Source organism: Suncus etruscus, chromosome X, assembly GCF_024139225.1.
Source record: "Suncus etruscus isolate mSunEtr1 chromosome X, mSunEtr1.pri.cur, whole genome shotgun sequence".
NCBI classification, from domain to species: Eukaryota; Metazoa; Chordata; class Mammalia; order Eulipotyphla; family Soricidae; genus Suncus; species Suncus etruscus.
Window position 1 is genome coordinate 29,706,505 of NC_064868.1, and position 26,867 is coordinate 29,733,371.

The 26,867-nt window shown below is 35.7% G+C and overlaps 1 protein-coding gene across 5 annotated transcripts in view; it reads right to left on the minus strand.

The window, feature by feature from the left end:
• Positions 1-26,867, minus strand: part of DMD (dystrophin) — a 2,686,579-nt gene that overhangs the window by 34,059 nt on the left and 2,625,653 nt on the right. For all 5 annotated transcript variants that reach the window (XM_049766734.1, XM_049766732.1, XM_049766737.1 and 2 more), the window contains 2 exons: positions 2,493-2,736; positions 1,156-1,279 (listed from right to left, as the gene is read on the minus strand). In XM_049766734.1, the coding sequence (XP_049622691.1) occupies positions 1,156-1,279; positions 2,493-2,736 (368 nt within the window). The remainder of the gene's footprint in view (positions 1-1,155; positions 1,280-2,492; positions 2,737-26,867) is intronic.

Below are 26,867 nucleotides of genomic sequence, written 5' to 3' on the forward strand. Positions count from 1 at the left end.
CACCACTCTGGCCCCCGTCCTACTTTCTTGTTTAGCAGATGGCTGGTAACATCTCTCATGACCATTTTCGCAATGTATCCACTACTACAGCCAAAGACTGTACTTATTTCTACCTTCTTTCATCATTTATGGCTCATAAACTCTAGTTTTCTTAGAACAAAGAACAGTATTGAGGGATGATTTAAAAAATCACATTGACTATTTCCTCAATAGATTTATCTTTTACCACAGACCTCATTACTTAATAATGTTCCTAAACACTCTTCACTTTCCTCAAGTCTCCTCAGCCTTTCTTTTTTAAACAGTACCTAGTCTCTCATTTTAACTAAAAAAACAATTAGCAGCCAGCTTTCCAAGCTTTCTTAGAATTGGCCAACGAGCCCCTGTTCAACATTTGAATTTTGCCCACATTTTTCTAGAACTTATCCAGCCTCCTCCCTCCTTCACTGTCCTATCACCCAAATAGAGTTCTACCACAGCACTCAAGCATATAAATATTTCTCACTTCAGATCCTGCAGCTTTTAATTTTCAGTCAATCACTGAGTGCCTATTTTCTCATTATAGTCTTCTTCAAGTCTGTAATTCTTATCTCTCTCTCAAGCCAAAACCTTCAGAACTTCCAAATGGGGGCACTTCAAAGTAGCCTCCAAACTTCTTTCTCTGTCTATAAAAGTTTATAGCTGCCAGAATGCATCTTGGACAATTCTTTTTAGGTATTTTGTGCCCTGTAGATATAAGATTATCAGTGACTTCCTGAGGCTAAAATGAGTCAAACACTTTTGCTTGGATCCTATTTTCTACTAATTACACTCTTGGATCTTTCTTTCCCTTACTCCAAGCACTCATTTCTACATCTTATTGTAGGCTCTCTTGTCATTAAAGTATGCTTGGTTATTACTCCATCAACTGGAACACTTTGTAAATTAGCAATGCCAGAACACCTGCTCTGGCTTCCAAAATGAAAGAAATATTAGTATCAGGCTGGGCTGGAATAGCTGGCTCGTTGACGGTTAGGGTTAATGTGTCTCTGGCATCATTCTATGATGACTTCTCTAGCACTGGTAAGGAAGTTGCTGATTTGAATTGCTTAGTGAACATTTCACCTTTCCAAATCTTATGAGATAATAAAAGTTGGGAGTAGCTAAGATACTTACCCATGGATTCTGAAGTTTGACTGCCAACCACCCGAAGTAGCATAGGCTGACTGCTGTCTGACCTCTGAAGAGAGGTAGATGGAGAGGACACTGTTGTACCATTCACCTTGGCCTCTGCTTGGGGCTAAGGCAACCAAAAGAAAACAGACTTATTTTCCTAATAAACCTCCAAACAAATACAGACACCTGAGAACTTTTATAAGCACTTAGGACTTTAAAATGATGTTTTCTTAATCCATAATCTTTCAAACATTGTTGAGTTGGAAAGATTCACTATGGAGATGTCCCATGGATGACATTTTTGTATCTAACTGTGCCTCCTTATAATGGAAGCCCCACAAAAATGACAGCTCCCATGGAACAAAAAATCTCCAATCAGTAGACTGACAAAAAGATTGTGAAAGTCATGAGAATGGTAAGATCGAAATAACAAGCCACAAGATCAAATATTCTCAGAAAGCCCTTACCATGGACAGATAAAGGCCCATACCAGTATCTTGTTTGGTTTTAAAGGGGGATTAAAGCTATGCTATAATGTGCTTATTTTTATTTTAATTTTCTGTTTTACAACTGATAAGCATATTGTACATATTGTTCATATGGATTTTTAGAAGCCATGATTAGTAAAACAAAAATCTGAAAGAAAACAAAGTGAGAAACTTCAAATTTTAATTGTGAAGCAAAAGTGATAGAGAAAATAGGCATAATGATAGACAAATAAATCTCAATTGAGAGTATTAACAAATTCCCTGGACAAAAAAGCTATGCATTAGGGGTTAAAAGAAGAAACACCTCAAAGGACTACCAGAAAATAAGAGTAATTGAGCAATTAGCAAAAAAGAAAGCTTTGCTTCAAGAAGCAAAAAATACACTTTTAAAGAACTAGTAGTTATCTTTAGGGTGTTTTGTTTTGTTGAGGCCATACCCGGCGGTGCTCAGGGCTCAATCCTAGCTCTATGATCACTCCAGGAAGCTTGAGGGACTATATGTGGTACCAAGCATTAAATCTGGTGGGTAGATTGCCTACAACGCAACAGCCTCATGCACTGTACCATTGCTCCAGGCCTAGGTGTTATAGTTTACAAATGAATTTCAAATGAATTAAACAGAATCCATTTCATAAGTATTGACTTTGAACAAACCTAAGAAAGGCACTAGTTTGCTTCCTCAGATCCCTTCGTATCTATTGCTTTGTTAGGCACCTACTCAGTACTTAAATAATTGATATTTTCTGTACATCTAAGAAAAGAACTCTGGCAGTTGGGTTTTTTTTCAGCCTGAAGAAGGAAAAGTGACTTTTTAATAAACATCACATGTCAGAGAGATGTGTGCCTCACTTGCTCCAGCAGCTGTCTGAGTCTATTCAACTGTGACTCCAGCTGTTTATTGTGGTCTTCCAGGATTTGCATCCTGGCTTCCAGGCGGCCTTTGTGTTGACGCAGTAGCTTGGCCTCAGCAATGAGCTCAGCATCCCGAGGACTCTGGGGAGAGGTGGGCATCATTTCAGGAGGGGATGGCAGTGGGGACAGGCCTTTATGTTCATGCTGCTGCTTTAGACGATCATATTCTGCTTGCAGATTCCTGTTTGTATTAAAAAAAAAAAGTAGAAAGAAAATACAAAGAAAGTTGACTATCATCACCAGGTTGTATATAGCTCAGCAGAAAGACATATTTGACCACCACCAACACAAGAGCAAGCAAAAGAGAGGCACTTAATGAATGGTTTTTATGACGATGATCTTAACAATGCTTAAAAAAAAGAAAAGCCAATGTAAAATTGGAAACATCTGCCCAATGTGTTCGAGGAGATGCTTTCAATTGTTTACACTAAGAGCCTTATGAGGGCTATATTCAGATAAGTGAGCAGCAAAGGATTTAATCCTTTGCAAATATTTCTCTATAATGTTGTGAGAGTTTAAGTTATAGCTCTATCAACAGTTCGATTTGCTTTAAAAACTCATCAAATATTTTCAAGAGAAATGTACAGGAACATGGTAAATGTTCCATGTTCCCACCACAGTGCTGTAATAAATTTAACATTTGCCAGATTTCCTCCAAAATTTATTGAAGGAAAAATATTTGGCCATTAAAGTGGAAACTCTCTCACTAACCCACCTCACACCCAAGGAAATAATGCCATACTGAATTCCATACCCACCAATCAAGTGTGAATGGATACAAAAATAGTAGATATTTGAACTTAATAAAAATGCTGATACTTAATGACTTTTGTATACAAAACGGTCATTTATGAGATTAAGCCTAAAATCATATTTTACTTGCCTTAGAATTGTGTTCAAATGTATATACAATTATAAGAGTTGTATTCTGCTTTCATCACCATCTAGAGATTTAGCCATACTGATATATAACATTTTATGATTTTAATTGTTGGATGGTTCTCCTGTCAGTGTATATTTAGTTTGTTTGAATTTTTCACTACCTCAAACACTAATGTGTTGAACTTTCTTCTCCCTGTCTCTTTGTATACCTATTTATCTTATTGTGGAGCTGTTCAGTTTGGGCAGCATCCATAACAATTTAGTCCTTATCTCTGAATTATTTTCTGCCAATGTAATCCCCCACCAGTTGTGAATGGGGTTTTCCATTTGATCACATCTTCATCAGACACTTACTTGTAAGTTTTGACTAATTTGATGGGATAACATTATTGCTGATAATGTTAAATTCACATATGTTAGTCTGCTCTTAATTTATTTTACCCATTTGTTTTCTTTACCCATTACTGACTGGACCATCTTGTTTTATTTGGGGACTATACCTACTGATATTCAGAAGACTATATGTGATGTTGGGGAAGAAACAAGGGTCATTTTCTTACAAGGCAAAGCACCTTAGCTCCTGTACTATCTCTTCTGGGCTGTCATTTAAAAATTGAAACTTCATATATAATCTAGATGCTTATTCTTTGCTAGATCTGGACACAACCAATAATTCCCTACTCATATCTAAGTATGTTATTTTTTAACTTGTTTCATAGCATTTTCTTGAACAAAAACATTACATTTCAATATAGTTCTTTATACATTCTGTTTTTTATGTTTCAGCAACTCCTCCTCATACTTACATTTTATTTATTTATTTATTTATTTATTTATTTATTTATTTATTTATTTATTTATTTATTTATTTTGGTTGTTGGGTCACACCCAGCAGCGCTCAAGGGTTACTCCTGGGTCTTTGCTCAGAAATCGCTCCTGGCAGGCTCGGGGGACCATATGGGATGCCGGGATTCAAACAACCATCCTTCTGTATGCAAGACAAACACCCTACCTCCATGCTATCTCTCCGGCCCCATCATATTTATATTTTAAACATAATTTTTCATATTTTATTTTACCTAGAATCTTTTGTACTTGCTGTGAACATATGACTCTATTTTATTGCTCCCCCAATGGAAAATATATTCAACAGGTCTTCTTCATTGGATGGGCCATCATTTCAAAAGGTGCCTCCGATATACTGTGCCATAACACAAGTGATTACTGAGCTCTATTCTATTCCGTTGGTTTGATTTTGTATGTCCCCATAACAATTGTACACTGTGGCATTAATCAACGTGGTGTCCGATTCAGTTCATCCTTAAGATTACTCAGGCTCTTTGATCAAACCTAACCATTATATTAGTATAAAAATTTCAAATTTCATGAAAATCCCTGCTAAACTTGAGTCTGAATGATACTGAACTTCCAGGTTAAACGGGAAGCAACTGATTTAGTTTCTAGAATCTTCACATTCAGGCAAGCATTAAAGTGCTTTCTGTAGTCCAGTCTAATTTTACTTCCACTATACTTTTTGTCATGTTTTAAAATAAACCATTTATGATTATAAAATTCCTTCTTGACACCATTTTAACTGTTTGTCATTTTTATGTACGTTTAATTCAGTTGACTGATATTGTGATATTTTATTAAGGCAATAGCCATCAGTGATTAATTTTTATAATTCAAGATGTTTATCTACTTTTTAATCTATTTATAATTACATTTTAGTCAGAGAATATCTGAATGGTTCTGAGTCTTTGAAATTTATCTATATATCCTTTTGTGACATAGTTCAGGGTCACCTTAAATCTTCCCATGTAAATACATAAACACATAAGTATAATATACATAATGAGTTTTGCTTTTGCTAAATTTTTATTCTTTGAATCTATTGATTTTGTCAGAATGATGTTAACATATACTATTCATACTATTTTGCTTTCTCCTTTAAATTGTCAAAATTGTGTTTTGTGTCTAATATGCCTTTTTATTTAATTGCTTATTGGCATGGATTTCTTTCTTTCTTATCTTTTTTTTTGAGCCGCACCTGGTGGTGCTTAGGCAATCATAACAAAGATGTACAAGTCAATGATCTACCCATTGTACAATATCTCTGGTTCCTATTTCACCTTCTTTTGACATCAAATACAGACGGTATTCTAAAATCAATGGTACCAAAAATAAAAACCAGTTATGTTGCTAAGACTATAATCCCCAATTGAGGCATGTCTGCTCTTTACTATCCTTCTTCCAATTATGCTAAATACCAAAATAAGATGAAAGAGTTTTGCTGTTCACAGTGATAATTCATTAGGTAAAAACACTTCTTATCCAGAAATGTTGGAGATAAAGATCTATGAGCAATGGCATGAGATGCAAGTGATGACCAGGCAAGAAAAGTGCTCCCATTGCCTAGTGAGTAAAGTAAGATAGTCCCATGACCAGGTTTCCAATTAGGAAATACTTTCTGTTGTTCCATACCTGGAATGAATGCTCCACAGGGGATGACAGGTCTTCCATAATGCTGGAGTTCTGCTTCAAAGCAGAAATAAAGTCCAACCTATTCTTCTTTAAGCACTAGCCTGTACCTAATATTACAATCTTTCTAGAAATCTTCATAAAGTCATGCAGGAAATCAGTGTCTGCTACTTTTCTCTACAGGAATATAATCTATTGTGTGTATGGATTAAAATCCTGTTTGCGAACAGTTTTCAAGAATGGCTGTGTTTGCAATCTGTTTCACTGCAATTTGAGTTGACAAAACAATAATAAGAGATATCAAAAATAATGTATACCCTCATTTAGGCATGGTAGTCCCCTGGGTGTGAGCTAACTGAATGCAGTTGTCCATTGAATTAAGTCCAATTTTATAATCACTTAACTGACAGCTAATATGTTTCTGTAAACAAGCTACATCAGATATTCACAAGGTTTTGTCTTTTTTTTTTTTCATTGCAGTTATTTACTTGGAAAAAATCTTCAGTGAAACTGACGACTTTTTATATGGAATTCTAGTCAACGGTTCTCTTTCTGCCAAACTGGATAATCTCAGATGTTGTTTTAGAAAACATATAAGACATGTACTTCAAGATAGTACAACAGCAATCACAATCTACTTCCTACTTTTAAAAAATGTACTGACAGGAGGTATTTCTTGGGATCTTGATCTTCTGGATACAGTTGTCCAATGTCTTTGTTTATAAAACATATTGGTTGAGTTTACACATTACATTTATGTTTTGATATTGTTGAGTAAAATCCAGGAAAGTATCCTTTGAATCGGAGCTAATCTGTAAACGACATGATTACTACTATGGAGGGGAGGCATTCCCAGGTGTTTGAAATTTCTTTTGGAAGATCATTTCTTTTAAGATTCAAATCCTTCATTTCTGGAATAGTCTAAGCTCTTAATATTTTCCCTCCAATCCCATTAAAAAACAAACTCTCACTAGTTATATATTGAGACTCATAACCAATCTTCCATATCTTTTCATTGTGCTGTGATATATAATAAAGTCTTAAGAATTAACATTTTTATTCCCTTGATAAGATCCAGTTAAAATTTTTTCTTGTTAAGTTTTTTATTTTAATGATGATAGTTTTTGTTTCCAAAAGTTATTATTTTTTAAGATCCATTTGTTATTTGCCTAATTTCCTTAGGGTGTTCAAAGAAAGAAAACTAACCTTATTTACAATCTTTGTTGTATCATTTTGCTTTCATCTATTTTTATATCAACTGGTAAGAGTTACATTCGTTTGTTCACCTTTTTTATATCTACTTTTATATCAACTGGGAGGAGCTACATTCTTTTGTTCATCTATTGGCTTTTGAAAGAAGCAGTGGTGTGTGTTTTGTTCTTCGACCTTTTTGAACTCTCTTGATCAAGTGGTAGCTTCTATATGCTATTTGAAGGCCGTCCAGAGTTGAATCTCGGCAGTCTTCAGCTCCTACTTGATAACAATGGTCAAGAATTTCATCATGGCAGCAAACAGAAATGTCCAGGTCTTTATTTCAAGACCATGATGCTTTTCTTCTCAAGTCTCTGTATTAGGTCCACAGCTGAAGGAAACTGTCCAAATTGTTCTTCATTTTCCTTTACAGTATCAGAGTATCAGTGTGGATATGTGTCTCTCCAGGAATTTTTATGAGGCTCTTGTCTTGTGAAAAGATTTTAAATTCCTATTATTACAGAAGGAGTTGAAAGTCCACAAAGTGTTCAGTTATACCCATTTGCTTTCTCATTCCTCACAGAAAGATTCATCTTATCATAAAGCCAAGCTAAGTTTTTTTCATGTTCACTCCATATTTTATCTTCCACCAGATAAATGATAGAGTGGACAGAGCAACAAAACTTAAAACAAGGGTTTATGATTTCATAATTAGAATCATACCCAGACATTCTTGATTTTATAGATCAAGTGTCCCACAATATACATTCAAACCAAAATTCACTAGGATATGATTAAATGAACCAAACTTTTTCTTAAGCAAATATGTGACACATTTGAACCTTCCAGTAAGCTCAATAACAAATGATTTTGAGGGACTAGATTTTCTTCCTGAAGTTCTGAGATAGGACAAACTGTCATGGCAAAGGTTCCAATATTCAGAAATAGCTCAAAAGCGTTATCTTGGCTAAAAAACAACCAAATAGTTGATTGAAGCCAAAATTCTCTTTTGAAAGTATTAATAGATTTTCATGAAGATTATCAGGAAACTTTATTGAACTAAACATTTCCTAATAAGCATGATCATACTGACAGAGCAATGTTAGGGGTTTGGAAATGAAGCACTTTTCTTAGACTTAAAATAGTACTGGGGCTGGAGAGATAGCACAGCGGTGTTTGCCTTGCAAGCAGACATGCCAGGAGCTATGGTGATTGGTTCGCATCCCAGCGTCCCAAAAGGTCCCCCGTGCCCGCCAGGAGCTATTTCTGAGCAGAAAGCCAGGAGTAACCGCAGAGTGCCACCGGGTGTGGCCCAAAAACCAAAAACCAAAAAAAAAAATAGTACTGGCATACATGTTTTAAATATATTATTGTCAGAGTTCTTTAGAAGATGGTATTGATATAGCATGTACCAGAGATCATTTCTTTTAAAAAATCAACTTACCTCTGATCCCTGTAGAGTTGTTTTAAACCTTAATCAAAAGTATACAATTTAACCATTTTAATAGTTTGCTGTCAATTTTCAGTTACCTGTATTTTTATTTTCTTTATAGTATATCTATATATCTAAAACCAATTCTGTTAGAATATATTTATGGTATTACTTCAATACAGATAAGAATATGTCAGTGATTAGACAATGACTTCACAGAAAACCTATTTACATTCTTGATTATCTTGTAAATTATATTTCTCTGATAGTTTCCTAAAGAACACTAATTCAAATTCATGGCACATGGCTTCTGTCGCTACAATTTCTTCCTTCAGCCAGTAATCATAAAGAAGTTTCCCACCCATTATCAATGTCTTATCTCTACAAATTTTTAAGTCTTCATTTTACAACAGTGTAAATATATCACTTTATGTTGAGTATAGCAACATTGTTGTCCTATACAAATTTGTTAATTTTTAACCATACAAGAGAGAATACTCCTACCTACTGAAAACATGTATTATTATACAATTATATATTATACAACAAATTTTTGCCATTTTTATTCATTTACAGAGGTCATAGAAGTTGCAAACTCCTTTAATAGAACCCCCCTTTGTTTAATTGTAGACATTTATAATGTTAAAATACACAACTGCGGGTCTCTATGCAGTGATCAATATCTTCTGACAGTAGTATTATTAAAATTCATACCAAATATGATCATATGCAAGGTCTATTTCATAACACTGGAAAAACTCCAACCCCAAATATTTGTTTCTATAAAGAATAGGCCCAGAGAAATCATGCTTTACCACTATATAGTATTAGAAGTAGGTAAATAATATAGTTATTAAAGAAGCTATAAATCTAACAAATTAGCAGTATCTAGAAAGAAATTCTGCACAATTTAGCCTAAAAATTGGAAATTGCAGTCTTTCATTATAATAAAAATATTTAAAACTATCCTTTAAATATTTTGAAGGAAATACTCCTAAACTAGATAGAAACAGATCATATTGTGCTTTGGCAATGACCACTGTTAAATAAGAACGAGCTCAGATTTGGGAATTTAAATATACAAACAGTTAGGACTTTAGAAGAACACTAAAACTGCAGGACTCCTCACTACCAATTTCTGGTTTCTTAACATATACACATTTATTACAACTCCTTTCCCACTAGAGTTTATAATAATACGCCACTGCTACGTATCTTCATTTATATAGTCACCATGAAATGACAAAGTTATTCATGATTGGGTTTCAGGCATACAATGTTTCAACACCAATCCCTTCACCACTGTCCACTTCCTTCCTCCCAGTGTGCTCCTATTTTAATAAAAAATTTTGATGTGGTTTACAATATTGTTGATGACAAGGTTTCACACCTAACACTTCACCATCTCCTCTTCCTAGTTGAACACTTTCTATCACCCCAGGTCCCCAGTTCTATCGTCCAGCCACCTCAAGGGCCTTGTTTCCATTGTCTTTGGGGAGTCATTATTCCATCATTAAATTTCTTTATATCCTGCACCTGAGAGAGATCATTCTGTGTCAGTCTCTCTCCTTCTGGTTAACTTCACTCAGCATGATACTTAATGGCATGACTATCTTTTCTTAAGGCTGAGTAGTATTCCAATTGTGTACATGTAGCATACCAAAAATATATAAGGTACCGGTAGAATTTTATAAGGAAAATGTCCAACCACATTAAAAATGGGAAGAAGAGTTGAATAGAATCTTCCTCAAAGAAGGCCAAAAGACTCATGTAAAACTGCTCTCCATCGTTTTAAGAAAAATGAAAGACACCCTTGTAATAATAATTTTCAGACACAAAAGAGAAAAGAGCTGGAAGTTCCAGCTCACCTCAGGAAGCTCACCACAAATAGTGATGAGTTTAGTTAGGGAAATAACTACATTTTGAACTGTCCTAATAACGAGAATGTATGAGGAAAATGGAGAGCCTGTCTAGAGTACAGGCGGGGGTCGGGTGGGGAGGAGGGAGACTTGGGACATTGGTGATGGGAATGTTGCACTGGTGATGGGTGGTGTTCTTTACATGACTGAAACCCAAACACAATCATGTATGTAATTAAGGTGTTTAAATAAATTTAAAAACAAAAAAACAAAAACAAGGGCCCAGAGAGATAGCACAGCCAGGAGTAACCCCTGAGCACTGCCGGGTGTGGCCCAAAAACAAAACAAAACAAAACAAAACAAAACAAAAAAAACTGCTCTCCATCACTAATCATCAGGGAGGTGCAAATCAAAACAACGATAACATCATCTCACACCAGAGACTGAAACACATCAAAAAGAACAAACAGTGATGGTGTGGATGTGGAGAGAAAGAAACTCTCATTTTCACTGCTGGTGGACACTAGGACAGCCTTACTGGAAAATAATAATGATATTTCTATAAAATATCTAGGAAGTGAGCTTCCATTTGAGCCAACAACACCAATTGGAATATGCCCCAAGGGCCCAAAAACAAAATAAAAAAATATTTTTTCTGCAGCATTATCCTCAATAGCCAAAATTTGTAAACCACCTTTGTCCTAAGAATAGATGACTGGATAAAGAAACTATCTTCAATTTTTTCTTGTTTTTGTTTTTGGGTCACACCCGGCAGTGCTCAGGGGTTACTCCTGACTCTCTGCTCAGAAATCGCTCCTGGTGGGCTCGGGGGACCATATGGGATGCTAGGATTCAAACCACCATCTTTCTGCATGCAAGGCAAATGACTTACCTCCATGCTATCTCTCCAGGCCCATATCATCATTTTAAATGAGGTATTGAGGTCACACCCTTGACACTAGGTTGATTTTCAGAAACACATAGAGGGCAGCCCTCCCCCCATCAAGATATTAAAGGAAGAAAAAAATTCTGATACTAATTAGCTTTTTGGTGTCTTCTATCCTTAGTAGGTGAGCAGAGAATTAGAATTGCTATTGAAGTTATAATAAAACCTGAATCTAGAGTAAGTACTGCCATTTTCTGATGCTAGACAATGGATGTAAGCACCAATTAAACAGGAGAATTAAAGAGTCAGTTATGATCTATATTCTAAGCTCTCTAAACCATATTTAGTCCACTGAGAATGTGTATTGCTATTACTTCTCTCAATACTCTGGTTTTAGATTTGGAAACTGGGATATGTGAAAACTTCCCATACACAAAAGAAACAAATGAGCTGAAATTTGCTAAAAGTACAGCAGCAGGGAATTTGCTTTGTACGCGTCCAACCCCAGACGAACTCTGGTTCGATTCCTGGCATCCCATATGGTCCCTGGGCCATGCCAGGAGCAATTGCTTAGTGCAGAGCCAGGAGTAACCCCTGAACTCTGCTGGGTGTAACTGAAAAAAATTGCTAACAATGATAAAGTTTGGCAGTAACTCCATGTATATATAGTGCTTTAAAACGGATTAATCATTCAAAACTTGACCTTTTACATATACTAATGTGCTAGCCACAATATTGCGGTACTAAAGTTTATTACAGCTAAGCCCACGGGCAAAATGAAATCACTAAGCTAACATCATCACTAGAATAAAACTTCCTTAGGATGTGACAAAGATCATATTATGTCCATAGATTACTCCTCTCGTCAAATGTTTCAACCACGTCACGATGACGGTAGTTTTAGAAAAAGCACTTGATATGCTTGAGTTTCCAGGAACAAACCTGGAACTGTTAGTTGGTTTTAGTTTCCTCGTCTTCAAGTACATCCTTTTTTTTTTCAAATTCCATTTTACAGAATAAACATATTAATCAAATTTCAACAGAAGAATACATTTTAAAATCCTGTTAAATTTGGAAGGGAAAATAGCAAAACCACAGACAAAAATGTCCATAGCTAGTCACCATTCAAAAGGCAAACTAGCCCTCGGGAGGTGTTTGAGGGGAGAAGGCTAGTCCTCAGAAATGGTAGTATTGGGAAAAATATATTTCAATTTGAAGACAAATACAGTAAAATATCAAACTTTTATTGTCTATGGTCAGCAAAAAACCATAGCAGTCTCCAAGAGAATCATAATTTTAAGCTCCATATATCCCTGTTTGAGTCTCTTATGAGTAGTTAGACTCAGCCTTAAATTCTCCAGTAAATTTATCAAGATGGCCTATTATTCACTTCTCAGCATGTACCACTGCATTTTCTTGCTATATCTGATTCCACAGCCTCTTCAATTACAGTGACAGAAAGCACAGAATTGTTTCTTTAAAATAAGTCCCAGTATGTATACATAAATGATCACAAGTGGAAACAATCTAAAAAGATTCCTTAACTATGGGTTTATTTATATACTAAAAAGGTATTCAGGAATATAAAAGATAAATGTCTCTTTAAAATATGCAACATGAGAGAGCTGCAAAAGACCATATATGGTACGATCTCATTTATTCGAAATGTCCAGAAAAAAGAAAATCTTCAGAAAACATTAGTGTTCCTCTAGGGTAGGATGATTACGGGACAAATGGAGGTTCTATCTGGGATGAGAAAATGATACTAAACTTGGATGCTGATGATTGCACAATTCTATAAATATACGAATAGCCTGTGAATTATATACTTTAATTGGGTGAATTGTACAGTGTGTGAATTATATCTCAACAAATCTCTCACAGAAAATAAGTTCTATATTAAAAATAACTCCTCAAGTCACAGAATATATTTCCTCATAAGCCAATAAATTTTAAATGCCCTTTCCCACTATGGAAAAATCAAGTTTAACCTATGCACACAAAAGAAAAATGATGTGTAAATGCCTCCATAATTATCTCTATAAATACTACTCAATATTTTCAGATGATAAATTATAAAAGGAGTCGAAAAGCAAGCCCTGGAAAACACTCAAGTCTAGGTTAATTCAAGAGACCCTCTAAATCCATCAGGGAAAAGAAAAAAATCAGAGCATTCATCCACTCATTTACTCAATACACATTTATTTATATACTCAGAAATTTCCTACTAGTGTGTGAGATATTGTAAAGCTTTACTATAGTGACAATTGTTACATTAATTGAATAACAATTATCTTATCTGCTATGGCTAAAGAAAACATGGTTTATTTTGGGTGGTCATAGTGAACATGGCTTGGGGGAACTACGTGGTCTAGCCCTTTGAGCTATAAGCTACTCTGTCCAAAATACAGGTTATTTCTATCTTTGAAACACTTGAAAATTGTAGGGAAAAGGTCATATGATTTACTTAAAACCTGCATTGAACAGATTGACACCTTAAGGTAACCTCATATTCAGAGATACAGAAAGTCATTAGTAATTGGGCATTTGCATTATTATATGCAAGGACTATATATGGCTCTTGGTCTCCTCTTCTTAGGACCATATCCACCCTAATGCATCATTTTTCATCCAACTCAGTCATCCAAACATAAATTCTGCCTTTTTAAGTTTCTATCAGCTCTGAGCTTTGTAAACTGAAGTTTTCTAAGTACCTGATAATTGCTAAGCCACTGATAAGAGTGATCATTTATCCAAATATTTCAATATCAGAAAAGGAATCAGCTTTCCTAAACATTACACAGGCTAATTGCATATTTTTAAATTTTATACCTTTATCTACTGTTGAGATAAATTCTTTACCCTGTACTCTTGTTATAAGATAAAGAAGGAAAAATATTTTCACTTGTGTCACTTGTGACAAAGTAACCTCCAATATAGTTTTAGAATCATGGTCTAGAGAAAGAAAGACTTGAGTTTTTTTCAATAGTAGCTGTAACAGGAGCAATGTTTCTTATATTTGGGAGGAAGTCTCCAAAATGTTAATAAGGGGATGGAGATAGCTCAAAGGACTGGAATACATGTACAGAGCCATGTGTTAGGGATCCACTATGGAAAAGTCCCACAAAGACAAAATTTTGTAACCAATTAAGACAAACATATAGTAAGTTAATTTTTATTAAGTTGTTGGTAGAAAATTTGGTTGGTAGTTTGATTGAAAAGTCAGTATACTACGTAGAATATCATAAAAGAGCACAATAAATTTTCTCTGGTCACAGGAGAGGATTTATTATCTACCCTGGCATTTTCTAAACCATAATATTGTGTTCTTTGACTCTATAGGACTTTACTGCCTTGACAAATCAAATGTTGCTTTTATGAGAGTAATCCAGTTTTCTTCTGCAAAAAAGCCAACTAAAGACATCACTGCTTTCTCGGATACTCTCCAAAAGACAATGCCTAGGAATCTTACCTATAGTTGAAAGTTGTCTGTGCTATCTTATTGTCTAGCTTTCAAAATTTAGTACAGATCTCAATTTCTTACCAAATTGTGTTCTCGCCAACATTAAACGTGGGCTGAGGTGAAATATGTATATACAACATTGGGTTAAACAAGGAGAATTGTATTTCTTTACTTCTAAGATGCCTCAGTACATATGACAACTAGATATGATTTTCCAATACAAAGGATTTTAAGGCTTCTATTTCCTTGGAAACATTTTTCTTGGAATATCTTACAGGTATTCTACAGAACACATCATGAGAAACTATGAGTTTTATCCTTGGAAAATTGCCATTATTTCTTTTTTCTTTAATTTTAAGCTTTCCAGAACTATTAAAGGCCACTAGGAACATACATAAATTTCCACTGGTCAATGTTATAAAAATATTGCTAATGATGCTATGCCAACAGCGAGTATAATATTTAGTTAGAAGCACAAACCTAGACTAGCAGTATACATTGATCATTTCTTTTTGTGTTCTTTTAGAGTAAGGTAAGATACAGTGTTAATAAGAAACATGCTACTTTTATGTATCATTAAGAGAGAAATATATTTCATCTGGCTGCAGGGAAAGCTCAGATTAATTGAAGTTCAATTGATATTAACTATGCTAATCCCTACTATGGTGATTTACTATTTATATTGCAGTAATCTATTGGTATGCTTTTTTTTTCAAATTCCTTTTGGAAAATGAATACATAAAATAAATACAGAAAATTTTCACTTGAATGCTTTTGGGCAAATAGACCAGAATGTCTTCTACACAGTTTTTTATTTACTGACATTAGCCAACTACTACTTTTTTCCTGTGAGCACTATTGTATTGTTTTCGCATTATCTTCCTGTTTCCAGGTATAACATTTCTTATCACCCAGATCTTCCTTTTCCTTCTCCCTGAACTCAATCATTCAATGACTTTCCAATTTCACCACCTCTTCTCTTCTGATCAAGATTGCCTTTGTTTAGAACTTAGCTATCTTTCAATGATCAACATATCTACTATTCCACTAACAATCTCCATGGCTTTAGCTGCCTGTCTACAGTTCTTTTCCTCAATCTCCTCAAAAAAAAAAACTCATAAATTACAACCCATGCTCCTTAGTGTATGATGTGTAAATCACTTAAAACACTCATTTTAAATGAAAATTTTCACTTTTTAAGATTTTCACTTGATTGCAACTAAACTCCTATTTTCCTAATTCTAGTATATGGCACTTTACTGTTAACTACTCCCTCAGTCTGAAAAGCTCATCATTTCCTCAGGAAAACTGTATTCTGCCTTCAGTTACTCCGGTCAAAATCTCACCGGTTCTTAATGCTGAATGATTCACCTCTGTCCCCAGATAACATTACACTGGTTAATTAGTTTATTTTTAATGAATTTTATTAAATTCTGAACTTCATGAGGGTTATTCAGTTCTTAAGTCCTGACTATTTGAAAATCACATTAAGCATTCACTACCTCTCTGTTGCATTAAATTGATTATATCCACAGGTTTGGAAAAAAGTAATGATTATAATCAATCTAATTGTAGCAGAATGATCTAACAATGAAAGTAAAAATATAAGAATCTTCATATAAAATTTGAAAAGGAAAATTGAAATGTAAGAACTTTAGCTTTTATCAAGCCTGTGCTAGGAAGATGGTAGCTCTTCTTTAGCTTTGCTGTAGCATAAAACAATCCTCATAACTACCAATGGCTTCTGTCAAGAGTCAAAGCTCAGAGAGACAGCAGTGTGATTTTTCATTCTGGTTCCTAAAGTTTTTTTTTTTTTGGTTTTGGGGCCACACCCGATGACGCTCAGGGGTTACTTCTGGCTATGCACTCAGAAATTGCTCCTGGTTCAGGGGACTATATGGGACACCAAGGAATCAACCCAGGTCTGTCCTGGGTCAGCCACGTGCAAGGCAAATGCCCTAACACTGCACTATCACTCAGGCCCCATACAGATTTTATTTTAACAAAAAAGCTCCTACAAAGGAAGGTCAAATCTCATCTATTAGAGGTGTAATTTTTTTAGACACAGACACCAGGCGAGTTCCAAAAATGGCTTAAAGTAACAACAGCACATTTTGTTTTATTTCATTTTGTTTGGGGGCCAGACACAACAGTGCTCAGAGGTTACTCCTGCCTCCACACCCAGGAATCTCTCCTGGTGGTGCTCACAGTACCCTATGGGATGTAAGAGATTGAACCTGGGTTGACAGTGTACAAAGCAAGTACATTATCCACTATACTCCCTCTCTGGCCCCTGACATCAGTTCATTTAAAAATTATAAACTAACCAGAGAATGGGGGAAAAGGAGAAATCAATCATCGTTCTAGTTTATCTCTCTTCTTGCATGCATTGGTTGGGTACCTCAGAATTCAGGTAATTCTGAATAAACCCAGCTTCTGGTTTATAATAACCCCTGCCTCATAAACCTGTCTTCCCTGTTTCAGTAGACTAAGGGTGCTTGACTCCTGCAAAACTTATTAAGTGCAATATATATATTAAAGAATATATAAGCTAAAAAGTTTCTTTTTACAAGATGATTTATCTTACCATAAAAGATCTTTGCTGATTTACATGATTTACATGGGAAAACAAATTCCTTTTATTTTATTTAAAGAGGCTTTAGAGATTTCTTTGAATGGTGCAGGAGTGGGGCGTGGCAAGCATGTAGACTTACTTTCATTACATTTCTCAGGGGCTATACTACAGTTCTCTAAATTCAACAGTGGTAGGGCATTTGCCTTGCATGCTGCTAATGCAGGATGGACATGGTTCGAATCCCGGTGTCCTATATGGTCCCCAAAGCCAGGAGTGATTTCTGAGCACATACCCAGGAGTAACCCCTGATCATCACCAAGTGTGGCCCAGAAACCAAAAACCAAAAAAGGATAGACTTGCTATGAGAAACAGCTTCTACTAACTACACACCATTTCTACTGGTTATTTAACATGCATTCTGATCTGTCCCTGCTCGTTCCTCACCAACCACAAGATCTTCAGAGGTGGTAGTCTTTTATATCATTCCTAGCAAGTCTATCCTATGTCCTTGTGCTCTTAACCCTTCTTGGTTCTCTGATAGAATATTCTAGTTATCCTTAAGTTCGCCTACCTTTTTTCTGGCATATTCCTCCATCCTATAAAGAGATGTCCAGAGTAAATGTTATATAGCAATGTGTGAAATAATACTAGCCAACCACCATAAATATATTGGCATGGGAAAAAAATCTTTGAAAGGGTACATGAGACACCTATTATAGAAAACATTCAAAGTTGGGAACAGTATGACTGGTGTTGGAGCAACGATGCAGAAAAACCATAGTCATCAGATTAGTAGAAAAATTTTCTTATAATTTGAGAATAATATAATCTATTTGTTATTGCAGATGGATATTTCATGCCAAATAAAAGGCTAATTTTTCATTGCTAGAATCATACCTAGAATTTTACTTATATATATATATATTTTTTGAACCCTTTCTTTGACTTTCAGTCAGTTAGCATATATTACCTATCCTCCGTAGTTCTGTCAATCTTCTGCTACAACAATCAGTAAGTGGATAAACTGACTCTCCCAGGTTCAGAACTACCACTCTAATGTATTTAATTCACAGCCTCTCCAAGTCCCAAATCTTGCTGTCAGACACTTACAGGGAGCATGCCACTGGAACCTCAACCTCCAGATCCAAAATCTAACCCTCCCCTAAACATAACTCAGCTTTCTCATTCTCATTGGTCAATTTTAAATGAAACCATCTTTGTTCTAGATTTCTATATTACCACCTAATTTGATTTATTTCTTCTTGTAGTCAATATCTTACTGCACACAGCAGCCTGAGAGATACAAAGAATCGAGGCTCTAAGAGCAGGGCCCATTCTACAAGGTGAAGTGATGCCAACTTTCAGTAGACACCACACTGTTTCATCCTGGCCTTACCAACTTGCCCAGTCGCATCTCCATCTTGGTTCATTACACATCATGACATGAGAGTCACACACAAACAAAACAAAAGAACATAGAAACACAGTGTTTGGAGACCAGGAAGATTCAAAAATACAATATCAAGCCCAGTGTCACCACTTCATGTTGCAATTATGTGCACAAAAACAACATTAATAACAGTATAAATCTTAAAATTTCAATATACAATTTTAAAGGAATTAAACACTAAAAATTAATAAAATGGAAAAAGCATAGCAACGTCGCCATGGGACTTATTGGGTCAAACAACAGGAATTAGTATTTGTAGATAGTTAAATTCAGAGGCCTAATTGTCTTTAAAAGTAATATTAATCAAAGGAGGAATGAAAAATCAGCAACAGAGAACTCCAATTTAGGCTTCCGGATGCCAGATCACCCAATCAGACATATGCAAGCTACAAAGTACACAGTAAGCATCTGCATTGCCTCCATAGCCACTTAATGTCCACTTATTTTAACTTTAGATTTCATAGCAAATTAGGTTAGTATTTATTTACCCTCATTTTATTTTTGAGAAACATTAGGAAAACATTTTATTTTTTAATAATATTTGTATTTAAGCAGCATGATTCCAAACTTGTTTCTGGTTGTCCATATCTCTAGCCTCCTCTACCCCTCCCTGCCTGAATTTGAGACATTCTATTTCTCTCACTTACTACACTGTCATGATAGTCGTTATTGTAGTTATTTCTCTAAGTGCACTCAGCACTCTTTGTGATAAGCTTTATATAGTGAGCCGGTCCTTCCAGCCCTCATTTCTATTGTCTCTGGGTATTATTAACATACTGTTTTTTCTTAAAGCCCACAGATGAATGAGACTATTCTGTATCCATCTCTCTCCCTCTGACTCATTTATTCAGCATAATAGTTTCCATATCAATCTATGTATAGGAAAATTTCATGAAGTCATTTTTCTGAGGGCTGCATAGTACTCCATTGTGTATATGTACCACAGTTTAGTTTGCCACTCATCTCTTGTCAGACATCTGGGTTGTGTCCAGATTCTGGCTATTGTAAACAGAACTGCAATTAACATAAGCATAGGGAGAGCTTTTTTTTTCTTTTTGGGGCGACACCCAGTGATGCTCAGGGGTTACTCCTGGCCATTTGCTCAGAAATTGCTCCTGGCTTGGGGTACCATATGGGACGCTGGGTGGATCAAACTGCAGTCCATCCTAGGTTAAGTGTGTAGAAGGCAAATGCCCTACCACTGTGCCATCACTCCAGCCCCAAGAGAGGGCATTTTTTATTGTATTTTTGTGTTCCTAAGGGGTATCCCTAGGAGTGGTATAACTGGATCATATGTGAACTCAATTTCCAGTTTTTTGATGAATCTATATTGTTTTCCATAGAGGCTGGACTAGATGGTATTCCCACCAGCACTGATTGTTCTTGTTCTTTGTGATGTGTGCCAGTCTCTGTGGTGTGATATGGTACCTCACTGCTGTTTTTAATTGCATCTCCCTGATTAGTGATGTGGAACATTTTTTTTCATATGCCTTTTGGCCAATTGTATTTTATCTTTGAGGAAGGGTCTTTTCATTTCTTCTCACAACTTTTTGATAGGGTTAGATTTTTATTGTTGCTAAGTTCTGTCAGTACCATATATATATAATATATGTATAATATATATATTAGATATTAGCTCCTTATCTGATGGGTATTGGGTGAATAGTTTCTCCATTTCTCTGGGTGTTCTTTGTATGCTGGTCACCATTTCCTTTGAGAAGCAGAAGCCTCTCAATTTAATATAATCCCATTTGTTTATCTCTGCATCCACTTGTTTGGAAAGTATTGTTTCATCTTTGAAGATGCCTTTAGTCTCAATGTCATGGCGTGTTTTACCTATGTGTTCTTCAATATACCTTGTGGTTCTGGGTTGACATCAAGGTCTTTAATCCATTTGGATTTGACCTTTATGGATGGGGTTAGATGGAGATCCAAGTTAGCTTTTTTGCATATGCCTGACCAGTTGTCACTGCACCACTTGTTGAAGAGGTTTTCCTTGCTCTATTTGCATCTCTTGCTCTTTTATCAAAGATTAATTGATTGCATGTCTGGGGAACATTCTCTAAATACTCAAGTCCATTCCATTGATCTGGGGGTTTGTCTTTTTTCCAACACCATGCTGTTTTAATTATTATTGCTTTGTAGTATATTTGAGGTTGGGAAAAATAATGCCTCCCATCTTCTTTTTCCTATGCATTGCTTTAGCTATTTGTGGGTGTTTATTGTTCCAAATGAATTTCAGGAGTGTTTAATCCACTTCTTTGAAGAATGTCATGGGTATTATTGGAGGGACTGCATTAAATCAGTACAATGCTTTGGGGAGTATTGTCATTTTAATTATGTTAATCCTCCCAATCCATGAAGAGAGTATGTGCCTCCATTTCCATGTGTCCTCTTTTATTTCTTGAAGTAATGTATTGTAGTTTTCTTTGTATAGATCCTTAAACTCATTATTTAAGTTGACTACAAACTATTTGAGTTTCTCTGGCACTAATGTGAAATGGAATTGTTTTTATAACATCCATTTGTTCTCCATCATTATTTATGTATAAGAAAACCATTGATTTTTGCGTGTTAATTTTGTAGTCTGACACTTTGCTATGTGAACCTATTGTTTCTAAGAACTTTTGGTAGTCTTTAGGGTGTTTCTAAATATAATACCATGCTGTCTGCAAACAGTATCTTTTTCTTGCCTAATTGCTATGGCAAACACTTCCAGTACTATGTTAAATAGAAGTTGTGAGAAGGAGCAGCTTTGTCTTTTTTTGTCTTGTACCAGATTTTAGAGGAAAGGCTTTTAGTTTATCTCTATTCCGTATAATATTTGCCAGTGGCTTGTGGTAAATGGCCTTGAATATATTGAGAAAAGTTCCTTCCACTCCCATCTTAATGAGAGTTTTTATCATGAACAGATGTTCGATCTTATCAAATGCTTTCTCTAATCTATTGATATGGCTTTGATTTTTCTTTTGTCAATATGGTGTATTATGTTAATTGGTTTGTGTATGTTAAACTATCCTTGCATCTCTGGAATGAAACAACTTGGTCATGATGTATGACCTTCTTGATGAGGCATTGGATCATATATGCTAGGATTTTGTTGAGGATGTCTGTATCTGTGTTCATCAGGGATATTGGTCTGTAGTTTTCTTTTTCACAGCATCTGTCTGCTTTTGGTATCAGGGTGAAGTTAGCTTCATAAAAACTACTTGGTAGTGTTTCTGTTTCTTCAATTTCCTAGAAGAGTCTAAAAAGTTTGGTACAAGTTTGAAAGAATTCAATAGTGAATCCATCTAAGTCTGGGCTTTTGTTCTTTGGAAGACTTTTGATTACCATTTTAATTTCTTCAACAGTGATAGGTCTGTTTAGATATGCTAGGTCATCCTGGTTCAACCATGGAAGAGTATAAGAGTCCAAGAATTTATACATTTCATCCAGTCTCTTGTTTTGTGGCATAGAGTTTCTCAAAGTAATCTCTGTATTATTGTAGATCCTTTGAATCTCTGTATTGACATGTTCAATTTCCAGGTATTGAAGTTTTTACTCTGTATCTGTTTGTGGTTCACTTCTAATATAAGTGCATTTTGATCTAAAAAGGTAGTTTGTATAATTTCTATCCTCTTGATTTTAAGGAGATACGTTTTATGGACCAGCATGTGGTCTGCTCTAGAAAATAACCCATGTGTACTGCAGAAGAATGTGTATCTAGTTTTCTGGGGGTAGAGAGTCCTATCTTCTGGGCCACTTTCTTCCATTTTTCCTTTTAGAGCTTGTATATTCTGTTAGGTTTCATTCTGGTTGACCTATCAATGGGTGACAGGGCAGTGTTGCGGTCTCCAATTATTATTGTATTGCTATTGATGTCTTTTTAAGATTAGTAAACAATTATTTTAAATATTTTGCTAGTCCCTCACTGAGTATCATATATATTTAGGAGTGTGATTTCTTCATGTTGTACATATACGTTAATTATTACCAAATGACTATCATTGTCCCTTATAACTTTCTTAAGGCTAAAGTTTGTGCCATCTGATAAAATTATATGGCCACTCCAGCTTTTTATGGGAGCTGCTTGCTTGGATGATTCTCTTCCAACCTTTGATTTTGAGTGTCTGTTTGTTCGGACTATTCATATGTGTTGTTGTAGGCAGCAGAATGTTGGATTCAGCTTTTGATCCACTTTGCCACTCTATCTGTCTCTTTTTTTTTTTTGGTTTTTGGGTCACACTTGGTGGTGCTCAGGGGTTACTCCTGGCTGTCTGCTCAGAAATAGCTCCTGGCAGGCACGGGGGAACATGTGGGACACCGGGAATCGAACCAATCACCTTTGGTCCTGGATCGGTTGCTTGCAAGGCAAATGCCGCTGTGCTATCTCTCCAGGCCCACCACTCTATCTCTTAATTGGTACATTTAGTCCACTGATGTTGAGAGAGAGAATTGTCATAAAATTTAGTGTCAAGGCCAGAGAATTAGCACAACAGTAGGGTGTTTGCCTTAGACACAGAAGGACTGTGGTTAGAATCCCGGCATTCCATATGGTCCGCTATGCCTGCCAGGAGCAATTTCTGAGTGCATGGCCAGGAATAACCGAAGGAAGGAAGGGAGGGAGGGAGGGAGGGAGGAAGGGAGGGAGGGAGGGAGGGAGGGAGGGAGGAAGGAAGGAAGGAAGGAAGGAAGGAAGGAAGGAAGGAAGGAAGGAAGGAAGGAAGGAAGGAAGGAAGGAAGGAAGGAAGGAAGGAAGGAAGGAAGGAAGGAAGGAAGGAAGAATTTAGTGACATCTTTGTGTAGAAATATGGTGTGTCTGTTGGTCTGTCTTGTCAAAGTAAACCTTTCAGTTTGTCTTTTATGGCTAGTTTTGAGTTTGTAAAATTTCTGCATTGTTGTTTATCTGTGAAGCTATGTATTCTTCCTTCATACCTGAATGTGAATCTGGAATCAGTGAGGTAATCTAAGTGAAGCATCCATTTTATTAAGTTCTGTCACTATATCTCACAACTGCCTTCAGGGTCTTTTGTGATATAACTGCTGTAAACCTTAAGGATGTCATCCTGAAAGTTATTTCCCTTTTTGATCTTGCTACTTTAAGTATTCTATCCCTATTTGTGGGATTCATCACTGTGACGAAGATGTGTCTTGGGGTGCTTTTCTTCAGATCTCTTTTAGCTGGTACTCTTCCAGTATGCAGGATTTAGATTTTAGGAGTTTCTCTGCAATGTTTCTCTTTAGCTCTAGGAGTTTCTCTGCAATGTTGTCCTTGACTATAGAATCTTTGAAGGGATTTTCTTCCAGAGTCTCTAGGACTCCGTTGATTCTTATGTTGTTTCTGTTGAGTTTATCAAAGACTTCTATTTTCATCTGTTCACATTCTTTGATGATTTTTCCATTCTCTGGTCATTTGCATTAAGGCTCTTTTCCAATCTCTTCTGTTGTATGGATTTGTTATGCATCTCATCTTCCAGCTCATTGCTTTGGTCCTTAGCTGCTGTAACTCTGTTGGAGAGGCTTTCCAGTGAGGTTTTCATTTTACCTACCAAGTTTTTACGTTCTGTTATTTCAGTTTGGAGTTTTCTCATTTCTATTTTCATATCTTCTTCATTCTTATTTGTGGTTCGTTCAGCTCAATCCATGCTTTCTTTGACTTCTATGAACATCTTCCATATTTCTTCTCTAGGTACCTTATCTGAGAGGCTAAATATGTGGTTGGCACTTTTCAGTCATTAGAGTGCCACCTTCATTCTCTATGCGTGGCATTGGCCTGCATTTTTCCCCATTGTCACACTTTTAGAGTGATGTTTTCTGTGAGTTGTGCTAGGATTCATTGACTAGGAGATCTGTGCTTCCACCCATCCTTGGCAGGGCTGGCTCTCCTCCATTTCATGGCTTCCACAGGCTCTTCTGTACAGGTTTGTTCCCAGCGCTGGTTGCAGTTGGACTTGGACAGCAGCAATTTTCTAAAGCATGTGGAGGGAATCCTTTACCCTCCTTTTAGGCTTAGGAACAATATAATTAATTTTCTATGCAGATACTGGATAACAATGAGTTTATATCTGTCATAAAACACCCCTTTTATTGGTAGGACTATACCTAGAATTTCAGAACAATTTTTACTTAATTTATACAGTGAAAGGAAAATACACCAGGATTTGACATTACAGATTTAAATCAGAAGATTGCAGTCTCAAATTTGTGCAGGAAAATAAAAGCACAAATTGAGTTTGCAATGCTAAGAGCATACAACAGAATATATTCTCAACATCCAACTAGTGTCTACCAAGTAAATATGAATCCAAATTACTCGTGGTATGAGAAATAGACATTATGTAGAAGTGAAGCATTAAAATAGCACATGTCACTAGTTACCCAACTTTATTAGCAATACTAGCAGTATAATTTAGAGTAAGATTTAGTTTCACCTTATCTTTGTGGCATAAAGTGAAAACATACAGAGACTGGGATTTGGAAAGATATAATTTTAACAAAGTTATGACAAAGCAATGCTTGGTGCTAATCAAAGAAGTATGTAAAAGGGCAGTATTTTGAAAGGCAAAAGAAAAGCTTTTGACAGCCTTTCTCTCTGAAAGAATAGCTTAAAAAAGATTTTCAGACAGAAATACATGCATGAGTGCAACAATTAAAATTCAGCTTCATTTACATTCATTAATTTATTCAACAATTATTTATTGACTTCTGTGTGAAACAATCAGGGGAAATGCAATTCTAACAACAGAGATAAGAAAGGCACTCTAGAAACATTTCTAAATTAGCCATTCTCTGTTTTCTAAGGGGACTATGGGAGGTGTCATGAATATGAATAATTAGCAGATTACATATCTAGTCAAGAACGGGGATCTCCAAGCCTATCTGCTTTGCTAAATGTCATTTGGAGATAAGTCATGGGTACAGAATAGTGGCACACAAAATATGCATGGCTGTAAAGTCCATATCCAGAGGACAATGACAATTTTCCTTTTAAATAGCATTTTTTCACTTTCTCTAAAGGAAGTTTGTATTTATCTGAGTATACAGCCAGCTTGGCAGGCATGGAGAAAAGGAAATCTCATGACCTCTTGGATAGCAAACAGTGGATTAAGGCTCCTTAAGCACCACTGAATTCAAGGCCATGAAGGCATAGCTATGGCTCTGAAGTGCTTTGAGCAGAATTACATGAAGACAAGAGAGGACAACAGAGCACAGAAAATCAAATAGGCTGTTTTCAGGAGGGAAGCTCTGTGGAGACATTTTTTGAGATTTGTTAGAATGTGAAAAATGACAAGTAGAGGGAGAGAGAAGCAAGCTCATTTAGAAGGCCAAGAGAGTTTACAGAAATATGTGTACCAACACTATTCTTTACTTTGGAATGCTAAGCAGCCCTGGTCTAATTCTTTTTTCCTTTCAGAGAATAAGCCATTATGTTCTTGGCATTGGGGGTAGCTTTCCGTGTAAAGTAGATATCACTATTCTTTGTGTAAATGAAATGGATTATTCTTGTCTAGTCCTTAAAAAGATTCCTTCAAGTTCAAGTATTTTTCAGGTAATATATCATTGTTTTATGTGAAACTTTATGTTTTCTAGTACCATTTACATGGAATGACCTTTAAATTCTTTAGAGTAAGGCAAACGTTGCCTTTTTGAGTCAGGAGAAATGGACTTGCACTTGGTTCTGTCACTGGTTGATCAATGGGTCAAACCATTTGAACCTTCCTGAAAATGCTTTTTCCTATTCATCTTCTTTACAGAGGCTTTAGAAAGACTAAATGACCCCCCAATACAGTAAAGTGCTCTTAAAAATAATAAAAGTACACAAATGGTAGTTCTCAGTGCTCTGTTGGTTGGAGGAAGAGAATCTGCTAACAGTAAGACACAGAAATCATGACTAGTAAGAGAAAGGATGGTAGTGAAAGACACTCTGGTGGAGGGTGTGGTATTGAAATAATGTATGGCTGAAACCTTATCGTTAACAATACTGTAAATCATGGTTTCTCAAATAAAATTTAAAAAAGAAAAACAACTAAAGTGAAAAAAAAGATATATCATCAAACTCCAATAACCAGACACTATCAAATTACTTTTATTCCCAGGTAAGACCAAATTCT